The sequence below is a fragment of the Callionymus lyra genome, chromosome 9, assembly GCF_982586985.1.
Source record: "Callionymus lyra chromosome 9, fCalLyr1.hap1.1, whole genome shotgun sequence".
Classification (NCBI taxonomy): domain Eukaryota; kingdom Metazoa; phylum Chordata; class Actinopteri; order Syngnathiformes; family Callionymidae; genus Callionymus; species Callionymus lyra.
The window spans coordinates 2,129,523-2,143,295 of NC_141826.1; the positions used below are offsets into that span (position 1 = coordinate 2,129,523).

Below are 13,773 nucleotides of genomic sequence, written 5' to 3' on the forward strand. Positions count from 1 at the left end.
CGCCCTCTCTCCTGGTCCCCCAGATCCCTGCCCCGCATCTGGACCTCAGTACCACCAGCGCACAGTCCTGCCCCACTGCCACCTCTACACGCCTGGAGTACAGCACAACAAGATTTCTTTTTTAAAACCGCAGCACAGATTCTCGCCTGCAGTCAAAAGTCTCTAAAGAGTTTTTCAAAACTTTTCTTTCCTCACATTTTTTAAGTTTTTTGATTGTTACCAAACGCGTGTGACCTGAAGAAGAAGTTCCTTCTCTAACCACAGGACGACGGCTTTTCTGGACTTTCTTCTCCCCACAAGAGGTTTCGGTGCGGCGGTGAATAAAGTTGGGAGAGAGCGGCTCCATGAGGGACCTCAGCTAGCTAACCCTGACTCGAGCTACCTTCACCCAGCGTTCTCCTCGAGCTCCAAACTTTTCCTCTCAAACTCGCCGACATGAAGCTGCTGCTGGTGGCGTGTGTCGCGAGCTCGCTGCTGCTCTCGTGCTGGTCGGCGGCCGCCGAGCAAAAGTCGAAAAACTGCAACGAAGTTCGAGCGGCGTACAGCTCCAAGGGCTTCAACGTCAACGATGTTCCCAACAAAGGAGTCAACGGTGAGTCTTCCCTGCTTTTATTACCGTCGTGTATGGACTTTTTTTTTTATAAGTTTACATTAGCATCGTGTCTCTGATTTGTATGCTTCGCTAGCCTAAACTACACGAAAACTTATGAGTAAACTGTCACTTATTAAATCAAAGTTTAATTTATCCCTGTGGTGAAGGTGAAGGTACAGCTGGAAACAGTCGGTAAACACGGTGTTCGTTTCGGAAATAGTTGAAGGTAATTCATAACAATAGAGAGCCATGATCAACACCTAACGCCGGCTCCCCACTGAAAGAAGCCAGGCCTGTGTTTATTCCCAGGCTTCCTCTCCAGCTTAATGCAAGTCGGCAGACATTCCTTTGCATTGTGAACAAGGATTATGGATTTTTTTTCTCAACGACTTGGTTAAGTTTGTGGTTTTGCTATTTCAGGCACATGATGTCTCCCCAGACATCTGCTGCCAGACTGGTGACTTAAACAACCATAAGAAAGCACAGTCAGGCACTTTTTCATTCATCAGAATGGAGGATTCGTTTCTTGGTAGTTTTTTTGTTCAGTGTTTTTCACTTCATGCTTCTCTCATTTCTTCATTTTTTTTGTGGTGAATATTCCCTTTTACCCAAACTCCCTTTGGTTAGACTGTCCTTGGCATTCTTGAGCTGACCACGCTGAATCATGTTAAAGTCATTTGAAATTCAACATTTTTCTCTCGGCAATCAAGCTAAATATGAGACATTTGATATGAGCTCGTTCGACTCAACCTTTTTAGATTTTGCATCTTAAAAAACCATCATTGCTCAGAATTTAAGTCGTCGGGTGTAACTTTCCGAGGCTTCTTTTCCTACCAGTGTTGGGCTTTTGTCTTGTTTCTGCAGGTCTTTGTGATGCTAAATGTCATTGAGAGTCGCCCAACATTTTTGCTTTGGTCTCGTATACTGCCTTGCATTTCTGGGTTTTGAAAGAAGAATGTGAATAAGGCTAGTTTTATTGTCCAGGTCTGTGTGACACAGACACACATGCACGTGCCTCCTTCTTTACAAAAGGTTAGTGGTGTATGCCTGGGTCGACCTCAATGAGCGCCTCTTTGTCATTGATAGAGACTGAGATAATTGATCCACTGAGAGGTCTACTGTCATTTAAGAGAGGAGGTGAACCAGAGGAGATGGAGTGTACGTGGATACTGGACTAGAAGGAGGACTGTATTTATCTTCATTGTAATAATTAGAATCTCAATCAAAAATCTACTTTAAGTCGCTCGATTTCAAAATCTCGGGGAAGCCACTGTTCAGAAGTCAGGTTATGACTTTGCAACTCTTACTTTACGTTGTTTTCGGACTGATTCCTGAAAAAAACTTTTTATTGACAATCCAAGGGCACATGACCCAACTCGACTCTTCAAACCTTTACAGCAGGGGCAGCAAGTTTAAATTTCCCTTAACCAAAATTATGACATAATTATGAATTATTATAGAATTATAACACAAATAACGAAATAAAATACTTTGCAGTAAAAAAATGTTTTTCTATGATTAAATCAAACCATATGTGTGAAAAGCATGTCAAAATGATTGACGGAAGTATTCATGCAAAACAATCTATTTCAAATCCACAGTATAAATGATATAAAGAAAAGTAAGAAAAGGAATATTAGAAATATATATATTTTTGTACTTCTGAAATCATATGCTATTCAAATAAGTACTATTTTTGATTAAACGGTTAAAATAAAGAAATGGATAAACGAAAAAAAATTGAGTAAATACAAATTATCTTTAGAAATCTCATAAAAATGTAAATAATTAAGAATGGGTTGTTTAACATTGCAACCAAAAGTGATCGCAATGACTGTCTCCGTGCCTGTCTGATGGGTAAGTAAGTAATATTTGTGGAGCGCTTTTCGAGACCCAGAAGGAAGCAGACAGGGGGCCACATTTCCATTCCTTTGCGCACATTTGTGCCAGAGACACAAACTCAAGAAACCCATTTTGTCGTTGTGACTGGTTTCTCTCATTGTGGTCATGTGTTGCACAGTTTCTTACTTTGATAGAATACTATCTTGTTAGCCTTATTTATTTTCACATGCTTGTGTTTCTATGCTTAATTAAAAGTAGAACCATATAAGGAGAAGTAGCTTCAATACAAACTAGATAACTCACAGTTCTGTTATTTTTGGACTAACCATAAAAAAATCCTGATTACAGAACTTTACAAAAATATTATTCTTACAAAACTAAGCCCAAAGAAGATTGTTGTTGTCTTTGAGTTTTTTTAATAATTGCTTTTTAATGAGTTTTCAGAACCAGGGACTTATTCGAGGGGAAAGATTCAAAGCACTGTCCACAAACATCTGGTGTTAGTGTTGGCAGTTTTGTGATAAGGTTGTTTGTTACCGTTCACATAGCAGTCAGGCTAAAGCGAGGCCAGAATTGAAATTTAGTAAAGCTGTTTGAAAGCAAACTGGAAACTCTGATTACTTCAGCATCCAGCAAATTAAGTGAGGGAGAAACGGCAGACTCGGACAGCAAATTCCTTGTTGATCCCAAGGTATTAATCTTTTACTGCTCAGAGGAAGCAGTTCAGGACCAGAGTTTTACTCCTCAAATTTGTGTCTGTTTGGATTATGATTTATTTCTCGTCTGTGGTTTCATACCTTGCGAGTTGGAATGAAATGACTCCAAAGGTGCGATTTATGTCAGATTAATATCATCAGTCAAAATATCACATTGTAAATACTGGTTTTACGTTTCACTAGTCATAGTTTGTGTTTACTTTGCTTCATTAAATCACCAAATGTGACACAATCCTCAGCGTTAACCAGGCTGGTATCTAAAGGGGCTTTCAACGCGGCAGCCATGCTCAGGCTAAATCTGCTTTGGTTTACTCCTGCGTGTGTCATGCTTCAGGTATGAGACAAACATGGAGATCAAAGACTTGTTTTCCAGCCTTCAGCCGGAGCAGCGACTCCCCCCCACAAGAATCTTTTTCCTCTATTACAACTCAAACACGAGGTGTATAGAAGTGCAGCATGTCAAGATCCCGGTAAGCCACAGAGATTCAACAAATGACTTCTAAGCTACATACCCAACATCATTACTGTTTTTGGAAATAACTGGTTCTGGTATTGCACTGACATTTAGCTGATAAGATAACTGTGGTACACAGACCTGATGGCTTTTATAACTCAAAGGGCAGTATCTGTTCCAGTGAACTTTGGCCTAGTAATTTAAATCCTATAATAATTGACTAATAAACCGTCTCACTTTGGTCTTTTTGTTTAAACAAAGCTCCTTTTCATCATGCTAACTTTTATACAGCTGTAACAAAGATAATTACCAATTATCCCAACTATTTTGGACTATCCGTGTCTAAATTGGTTTTTGTTCTGGCTAGAAACAAGAATAAATACTAAATACTAAGGGTGTTAGAAAATACAGATGTTTTTGCATTGTGACAATTATTATTATTTAAATGTTTGTCTTGAAAATAATTTCACATTTGACCATTGTTCTTTTATGGTTAATAGTTCAATAATTTGTGTGTAAAATAAAAAAAATATATATATATTTTACAATTTACATGCATCTATTGAGTGTTACAGCTTAGTGCCTTATTTTGTGTGTTGGAATAAATAACTCGCTTGCTTTCCTCTCAGCTGCTGTAATTTTCTCACCAATGAGACAATTGGGTCAAATCTTATCTTGAGAATTGGAGATTGAGAATCTAATCTGTAGGTGGTGCCTTTTGAGTTTTTTATGCTTGGTATTTGAGACTTTCAGGTTTAGCAGGTAACTGTTGATGAGCTTATCTTCCACTAGATAATGTAGGAGAGGTGGGTGTGGTTATTCATTAGGCACCATTGTCAGTAATGGTCTTGTTCTTCCAACATTGTTTTTTTGGGCCACATAAGGGGGTCTTCTGGTCAGGCCCTCCGACATTGTTGTGCCCACATTTCATTAGCTTTGTCAAAGAGAATTCTGAAATGTACTTGTAGATAAGACACGTGAATTTGCTTGTGCATGCACTGATGGTTGTGCGTGAAATGCTGTCAACACATACCTGATCTGTTTTCTTGGTCACTATTCTCTGCACCAGAGGACACAGGAATTCCTCTTAGTCTGCTTTGTGTGAAACATCAATTCAGTTGCACTGCGTCAAGTGAGTGTCTGTACTTCCATTTCTCTGAATCCTCTGCTTCAGCCCAGATCACTACAAATGGCCAAGTGAGCGACAGATCAGTGGGGGGGTATGCAGTCGGAGGAAACAATTGTCTCCCACCCCTCTCCTTTAAGACCCCCCCTATTTACCACATTCCACACTGGACCACCAAGACTTGCATGCAGAGATCCCAGAAGCTGGGAACACAGTGCAACAAAGAGCACTCTGGCAGCTCTGAATGAGGCTCACAGGGAGAAAGAGTTGACTGACAGACAAGAGTTCTGAAGTTTAACAGAATGCCCCAATGGGTTTGTGTGTGTGTGTGTTTGTGTGTGTGACACAGACCTGGGGAATCTGAAGCGGTATTTGCGTGTCAGCAAGCACACTAACTCATCTTTTCTTAGTCATTCTGGCAAGTACCTACAACATGGCGCCCAAGGAAACGTCTGTGAACATGTCTCTTAAAACAAACATGCTGGTCAAAACATCTTCATTCATATAGGGCCCCAAAAGCCTTTTTTCTGCGACGTTGTCAGACGTGATCAGTGAGAAATGCTGAGGTTGAGGTCTTGCTTTGACTTAAGGGAAGAAGTCTCTAAATCACTTGTTGACACATCCTGTTTTCCCTTCCCTCATTTCCCCCTGCTCCGACTGATATATCAGAGTGTTTTCCTTTATAGAGCTTAATCCTGTCCTGTTTGCACAGTCAGGAGTGTTTTCCTTCCTGCCTCATTTAGCCCACCTTAAGCCTGTTTTATACTTCTGCATTATCTCTACAAAGTGACATTGCACAGGACCCGACCCAGAGTCAAGGTCTGCAGCATTACTGCCATGTGCAGTCTTAGCTTTTAGCCATTCTTTTGGAAGATCTCACATATTCTTTTCCTTGTGAAAGAATCAAAGTGGAAAAACCTCCATTCATTTTGCATTGTAAAAAATGCAACTTCTCAGATTTAAGAGTTTCAGTAGTGGAGACATGTTTGTGTTGCTTTTCAGGCTGGATTCTAGTGTTTATGTCAGAACCAGCGCCAGTATTATAGGATGTCCCTAGCAAACCTCAAGCAGAACTAGAACCAGAATTGTCTAATTTGTTACTATTAACGTTCCCTGAAATTTGATTGAAACAACTTTTCAAGTCATTTAGCTAGCAGAAAGCCAGGTCAGGTATGGTATTATAATAATAACAATAAATGATGCAGAACACATTTTATTTGTATACCAGTTTATATCAGTGGCCACTCTAAAAACTCGGAAGTCAACCAGACTTGGCCGAGAATGCAGGAGAGCTAGACAACATGCCATTGCTAAAGAAAACGCATAAGAACGTTGTGAGGTCTAAACAGTACACGGTGTGTGTGGCTCTGGAGGATCTGGCAGTGTTGCCTGACAGGCAAGTGTGTTCATGTTTTAAGGGGAAATGATTCCTTTTGCTGGTTATTAGATCTTGCATCTAAATACAATGTCAGTGTTGAGTGTTTGAAATTAAATGGTAAATGTTGGGGTTATATACTTTAAGTCCTGACTGTCTTATGTGTTCGATAGCCTAGGTAGTAGTTGCAAAGTTACAATTTAAGAGACGCAACACCTGAATGTGTGCCCTGTAGATCCTTCTAGAACTCTTGACTTTGATGGTCATAATTATCTTTTGAGTGTAGTCTTGTGAAGTAGTTGGTGGGAGTGAAGCCAGGGACCGGCCTGGGTGTTTGGGTTAAAACCACAATGCTGTGTGTGAGCCCGGCTATCTGTAATCCTTTACTAATTACACCCCGGTCCTCCATTAAGATTCCTGCTGACGAAAGTGTCACTCCAGGCTCACTTTTTCTAATAGTGGTTTGGTTAATGGGTTTCTTAATATTTGTGTAACCCAACTGTGTACTGCTTGCTAAAGGATTACATTTCATCAATTTGTTTCAACATGGTAGCAGTCATTTGTTTTGTGTAAAAAAATAAAAACGTCCTATTCTTTGGATCCTTTTTGTGATTCATTTTCAAAACCAATGGCAGATGTCCTGAAGGATGGGTTTTTTTTTTCACTTGATTGCCTCAAAGCTACATATCATTTGGTTGACATAAATTTAGGGTGGTTTCTTTTGGCAGGTAAAACTTTTGCAGGAATGCTAGTCAACCTGCCAGGGGTTGAAATATTGTCCAGCATTGGAATGGTGAACCGGTATGATTCATAGTCACTGAGCTGCCGATTGCAATGTGCTTTAGGTTTAGACTTTAGTGTCCCTTTGACGGTCAGAGACGAGTGCTTCTCTTCCCACCACCATTTCTGGTGTCTCATTTCGTAAGGCTCAACAGGTATATTAGAATCTTTGTTGCCCTTTTGTAGCTGTGAGTTTCCAGAAACCTGATCTTGTACCTGACCTCATTCTGCCTTGGGGGCTACGCGGGCCCTGTCCTGCCACAACATCTGGTGGACTTCAGCTGCCTGAGGATGTCTGTTATAAACATCCTCATAGATGTTCGCGTTTAGGTGAGGTTTGCCGATGGATACAATGTGACGTGTAATATGAGTATAGACTCTTAATGAAAGACCTAATGGACTGACTAACTTTAGAATAATGTTTAAATTGAATAAATTGGTTTAAATTATTCTGACTCATTGCCATCGCACCTGAGTAAGTAAGTGAATTTAACGGTAGGGAACCAGTTCCGATTTATAGTGTGTTAACCTGACCAAAAGAAATCTACATTTTGATGCTCAATTTAGGAATAAAACATGTAAACAGTGAAATAACTTACTCTGGTTTCACAACAAAAAGGACATGGCAGACGAGCAGCTTATTTGGATGTCGACAACTGAGCAGCAGTCGCTGCATTAAAATGGAAATATATTTTTGCCTATAACTCCAAAATTGACAGATTAATCTAAAAATTATTTCAATGCTTAGATGACATTAGGGTGAGTAGAGTGTCACTTTTGGTTAACCAACCCTTTAAAGGTTTTTTATGAGTAAATACTGAAATACATTTCTAGTCAAGGTTTGCATGTTTTTTTTTCTTTAGTAGTCTGTATTGGGAGGTTTTTTAAAAGTGTTTGGCACAGATAAATGGATGATATCTCTACTCAACATCAACACCACTTTTTTCAACTATGAACCAATTATTTCTGTGTAAGGAGTGTTTTACATCCTTTCCTTCAGAGCGTCTTTTCATTAGTCTGACATGGTCCATGGAGAATAGTAGGGTTGGCACAGAAAGACGATCTAGGAAGTGCTTTTGTATCTTTTCTATAAACATTTATTTTTTCTTGTAATCACGCTGTGCTGAAACTTGTCCCTTCAGTTTGTCTGTAAAACCCTTTGCCTGTCCCAGCAAATCTTGAACGGAACAGTTTCAGCGGCATAGTTGTGTGGAGAGCGAGATCAATCACTGCCTCTCTGCGGCTCATCCAAAGGCACATAAAGCAAAAGAAATATGTGAAAAAGGTGAAAGATGAGGCGGGTTGTTTAATTAATCATTGTCTACGTTGATCTATTGTGGCATTTGTTAGGAAAGAGTTTGAACTCTCATGATTTACATGTTTTTTTCATGTTTTTGCTTTCATGTTGATCACTTAACGCAGGCTCTGATGACAACCCCATCTGGTTGTTTTGGGAAGAAAATTCTCAATTAAAAGTCCTTTCCCTGCAGACAAAAAAAACCACCACACTTTTATGCGGCTCCACCTGCTTACACACAACCTAATAAATGTTTAGCAAGTTTGTTTATGCTGTACAAAGAGTTCGGTATTCGGCCTCAGCAATAATTCTTAGAAAACAGTTGGATATCTGTTTTCAATCAAGACAATACGACAAGAAACTGCACCATTTAATCAACAACGTCTTAACTTAACAATTTCTTTCACATGTTCAAAACTGAAAAAAAGAATAATTATACAAAATGTAACAATTCTTACAGATGTTTTCACACTTTACTTGCAATAAAAAGTTAACATTCTTTTGAGGTTGAGGTAGTTAATGCACAAATTAGACCTTGGTGAGTATGAAAGCTTGTTGGTTTCATCACGGATTTTGAATTAACTTTGCTACAAGGGCGTAATTCTTATTCCTTCCTCCAACATTAGACTTTCGGTACATAATTTGCCAGCAGCAAGTTGAGAGTTGAATGCTGATATTATCTTGCTGATTTAGAAAGTCAGGCATCTGAGGGTGTATAGTGATGAAAGATTCTGCTGTAGTTATTAAACCCAAAACTCTAAAAAATTGTTTTCAAAGTTAACCATTCATTTTTTTTACTTCAATTTTCAATTCCTGCCTTGATGAAAACGACATTACACACACAGACAACATGTGCTTCCTTCGTATATCAAAGTCCACTAAAACCGTCATTGCCCTTTGCATTCTGACTTTTCCCGTTCATTTAGGAAACCTTTCAAGCAAGTTGAAACCCTGACAAAGCAGTGACCTGGGAAGTGGTGTAGGCAGGGAGCTTTTGTGTCAGAGGACAAAGCAAGAGATGGCGAGCTGGGACTAGAGAAGGAAACGGACAGACCAAGAGGCTGGTGCAATGTTGTGGAATCTCCCCAGGGGCTTCTGGGTAAATGTTCATGGATGACAGCGTTTTGGAATGTTTGCAAATGGAGAGTTTTAATTGGCTATTGCCCCTTACTGGTTTAGTAATCAGAAGTGGAGGGTTGCTGACTGCTCTGTGTACTTTGCGTTAGTGTTTCCTTCTATAAAATAAAGTTATAGAGCTCAATATTTTGAGACTGAGCCCCTGCTTTGGAACAATGCCTCTTGCCTTCTATCATAGGATATTGGCAAATGCATGTTTTTTCTGGTTGTCAGCAGTTCTTTTTTTTTCTTCCCATTAATGACCAGTTTGATTTATTTACGGAAGCATTATTATCCTCTCAAACAATTCTAATCCCAGTGGCGGGCTACTGGCCGGTCATATCTACTCCAGAAAGCATGCCGCTGAAACAAATTTCCTGCCTCACAATTAGATGCTGGCCATTGTTCTAACTCCATTAAATCTGTCTTGTGGCAAGCAGCACTGGTGCTTCCTGAGAGACTTCCTCCCCGAAGTGGATTTGTTTTTGTGAATGGAGGTGACGGGTGGTCCATATGATTGTTTGCATTACACTCCCAGTGCTTCAATTTGATAAATCAAAAATATTAACCACACAGTTTTTTTTTTTTACTAACAGCATATGCTTTCTGAGCATCGAATGAGGGGGATACTAGATCCTAGGTAAAAAAGAGGTGCTGGGGGCCACACGCAACACTTTTTTCATGTGGTCATTAGGAGATCACAGTAAAACTATAAACATGGTATTATAGAAATATAGCATTTTCTATTTTGCACTTATTATTCATGGTTCTGTTATTGGTTCAATTCTAAACATGTTTTTCCGACTTAATTTCTCTTTTTTCCCTTCTTTACCCTTATTTGACTTTTTTAAGTGTGTCTTGCACAAAGCTTACTGTCATTTGTACTGGTTTTGTTTGGATTGTAATATAAGTAAAATATGCCCACTGCCTTTATGATCCTTCTACTACGTTCCTATGCCACAGATGTCTGTGTTGTGTTTACAATACTGACAATATACATGTATTGTTTAATATTTTTTTTACAAACCTTCTAATGGCGATTCTTTTGTAAACTGCTGACCTGGTCAAAAAGCACTGTGACCTCCTCATACCACATGTCATCACTATGTTCTTTTTTGACCATGTGATTTTGGTTGCACTAGACACCAATAAGGATGGACACAGATAGTCCATCTATAACTGCAATTCACAGATTTTGGTGCTCAATTTTCAAAGTGATGATATATATGCTATAGTGATAAAGTAATATATCAAAACTTTGGACAGTGTAAGCTTATTTTTCACCCGGGTACTCCAAGCTATATGCAGCACCCACTATCTACAGACCTGTACTACAATTTGAATTGTGTATATTGTACAAACTAATACACTTTGGATAAGGACACACACACACAAACATGCCAACAGAAAACAAAACTTCACAAAGCTCTCTCTGGCCTCATACTGAACAGTCGGCATGAATGAGTAGTGATCTACCAAATATCTTTGTTTTTCAAGCATATAATCATCTAATACATCAGTGAAAGATCAATCCCAGAAATACATTTTTGGTTCAGTGCTGTGCAGAAGAATGGGTAAAGGCAGCTGCATAACAGGTGCTGCATCACACTTTACTGACAAAAATGTGGGCTTTTGCTTATTCCTTTGTCTCGTATCTTTAAATAATTGAAGAATATAAAAAAATAATGAAGTAAATTAAAAGGACCAGCAGGCAGTTAAAACCTGTGTCCAGGTTGACCAAATGCTCTTCCAAAGTACTCTGCCAATAATTGGTTGCATACTGAAAATGTGTCATATATTTCATTACAAAGTTATTCTTATCTTGTTAAGCTATTGTTAAAAAAAATAATTGACCTACGTTAACATAAAAAAAGTGGCTACTGTCTGTCCAGTATCAGAAATCACAGTTCGTATCTTGCTGGAGAAGTTTACGGCTAACAAGATAAATGGCTAACTACTTATGACTGTACCTCTTTGTTAGAAGTTGAATTGGCTTGAAAGTGTTTTCTCCGAAATAGTTACGTATCACTGTTCTGCCTTGCTGATTTACCCTGGACACTCTTCATTTTAGCGAAATTCTTCCACATGCTTAAGCTTCTTTCTGGCTTGCCATTGTACGCTTGTATGTCGATACTTTAATGGTGATATCAAGTCAAACCCTAATTACCAAGACTGGTCATCTGCAAAAAGGAAGACCGGTAAGCAGAAGATGTGGTGGAGAAATTAACAAAACTTTCTAAAGTGAACGACAATGTTGAGTACTAAATTTGTTATCGCAACTATGGGACCCATCTTGGCAGCTCTAGATTGAAAATACCACAACACCGTGAAGTGCAGATTTCTGATGATGATAGGTTCAGCTGTTGGTGTATGAGCAGGAGAAAAGGGTGGTAAGAGAGAACACAGCTTCCGACAGGTTTATTGTGCTGCTTCCTGCCTGACGAGGTCCTTTTCAGCTGGATCGGACAACTTTTCTCTGAGAAGTGTGATGTTGTTGGTGGACACGAAACACTACATAAATAGGAGAGGCGTTTTTGGCAACCTTAAGGGGGAGTCTTAGTATTATAGTAATGGAATAAGTTTTTTTTGTCAACAAATCATGTCATCATGTGATGGTACATTAATATCATTTTGTTTTTCAAGGAGTTATCTTCGATCACATGATCACACAAGGTAAACCGGCTATTGCTGTGGCTTGCTCACTGCAGCTTGAGTTTGATATAACTGACGCAATGTTGTTTCACAGGAACGTCCGTGACTCTCATAGACTACACTTGAAGTGATCAACGCAAAACATTTTGTTTGTTGAATTATAAAAACAGATCTTATTCCTTATAAATGCGTGTTAATATTTGATCAATAATCTTTCTTTCCCTGTTGGGCAGGGTGCATCATGGGAGATTGCAGTTCTGTGTGCACCATTAACAAGTTAGAAATTGGGGTAAGCCAATAATAATCCAACCTGATGGCGAGTTTACATTGTTACTAATAACATGTAAAGCTATATTTCTATCACAATTTGGCTTTGCCTACAGCCGGTTATTGCTCATGGTTCGGTACCGTACGAACCACAGGGCCATGGGGGGTTGGGGACCCTTGATATAAAACACAGGACACACATTAAGTTTAGATCAGATATATGTGGAACAAATGTTCAACTAGTTAAAGTGACCGAATCGTCTCACATATTGTCTTTTCTAAAGTGAGTAATGTAATGTCTTTTCTATAGTGTGTAATATATTGTCACTGTTTAAGGAATCATCGCAACCTGCAGGTCTTCTTTTTTCTACAAGGATGATGGTTAAAACATAAATCTCATCGCAGGCCTCCAGGGAGGTGTTTTCTGTTAACAGCTGATCTGTATTTCAAGCTAGTGGGGGAACACAGTCCTGTTCCCCTCTCTTCGCTGATAGTTGTCTGTGGTGGTGGTATAGTCAGGAGCTTAATGGGGTTGTGGTTGTCACCCAGATGTTACCAGATTTGTGTTTTCTGAACATCTCCAAAGGTTCTCAGTAGCAGTAGGGCTGTAAAGTTGTTTTTTTGATGATCTTCAGTTTTTCTTCAAACCGAAATGAGGCAAAGATTTGCTTGGCTCTCCTGAGATTTGGTTGAACTAAAGCCACGTTTTCCTTCAATTTTAATGGGGTGAAAGCTGGAAATTGTTGATGGTTTCACCAAATTCCTATAAAGTTGTCGTTTGACTATTTGCGTAGGAGTGTGGTGTAGCAGAAGCAGAGTCGCTGGAAGTGTGGCCCTGCCCTGATTGTCTCCATATGAACAGCTGAGACTCTAATAAGGGTTTCCTTTTACAGCCTGATGGTTACACGTTTCTCCCTTTGCGGTCATTCACCAACGTACACCCAACAATGCAATAAATGTGTGTGGCGACGAGAACATATGGCAAAACTAACAGGATATAAATATACTGTTGCCTTTTGATTATTCGTTCTATTACTAATTGTGGCCTAATTTTGGAAGTTCACTTTCATGGTCTTACATGGATGCTTTAAATTACACAATTCAGGTTCTAATGTGACCAAGAGTGTACTTAAGTGATTCAGGGGATCTTTTAAACTGTAACGCCAGTCTCCTTGATGAAATTAGTAAAGTTGAAAGGAAGTTTTCGTTGGATACAAAAACTTTTCTTGTCAAAGTTTGGCTGTATTTTAAAATGAATTAACTGTAGTTTTATGCCTGCAAGACATTTTCAAATGGTTTGTCTTCTTACTGTTGCCTGGGAAACGACTTGAAAACAACTTCTGAACACGACTGGGACTCAGCATTAGGTCAGTAGAGAGAGGGGCAGCGTGGGGGTGTTGAGGTTAGAAATGGGATGCTGGTGCGAAGTGCTGTGAGGAGCCATGAGAACATGGAAGGTGTTTTAGCTCTCCTTTTGCCATTTGGTTGCTTGACTAGCAAAAATGTGTAGCAAAACTGTAAAAAGTATTTTCGTCGACTGTCTGCCCATTTATGTG

The 13,773-nt window shown here is 39.3% G+C and overlaps 1 protein-coding gene across 2 annotated transcripts in view; it reads left to right on the top strand.

Moving 5' to 3' along the window:
• The window catches only part of gpc4 (glypican 4), a 28,548-nt gene continuing 14,775 nt past the window's right edge, over nt 1-13,773 (top strand). For both annotated transcript variants that reach the window (XM_087799112.1, XM_087799113.1), the window contains exon 1: nt 1-592. In XM_087799112.1, coding sequence (XP_087655238.1) covers nt 436-592 — 157 coding nt within the window. In that variant the 5' untranslated portion in view covers nt 1-435. The remainder of the gene's footprint in view (nt 593-13,773) is intronic.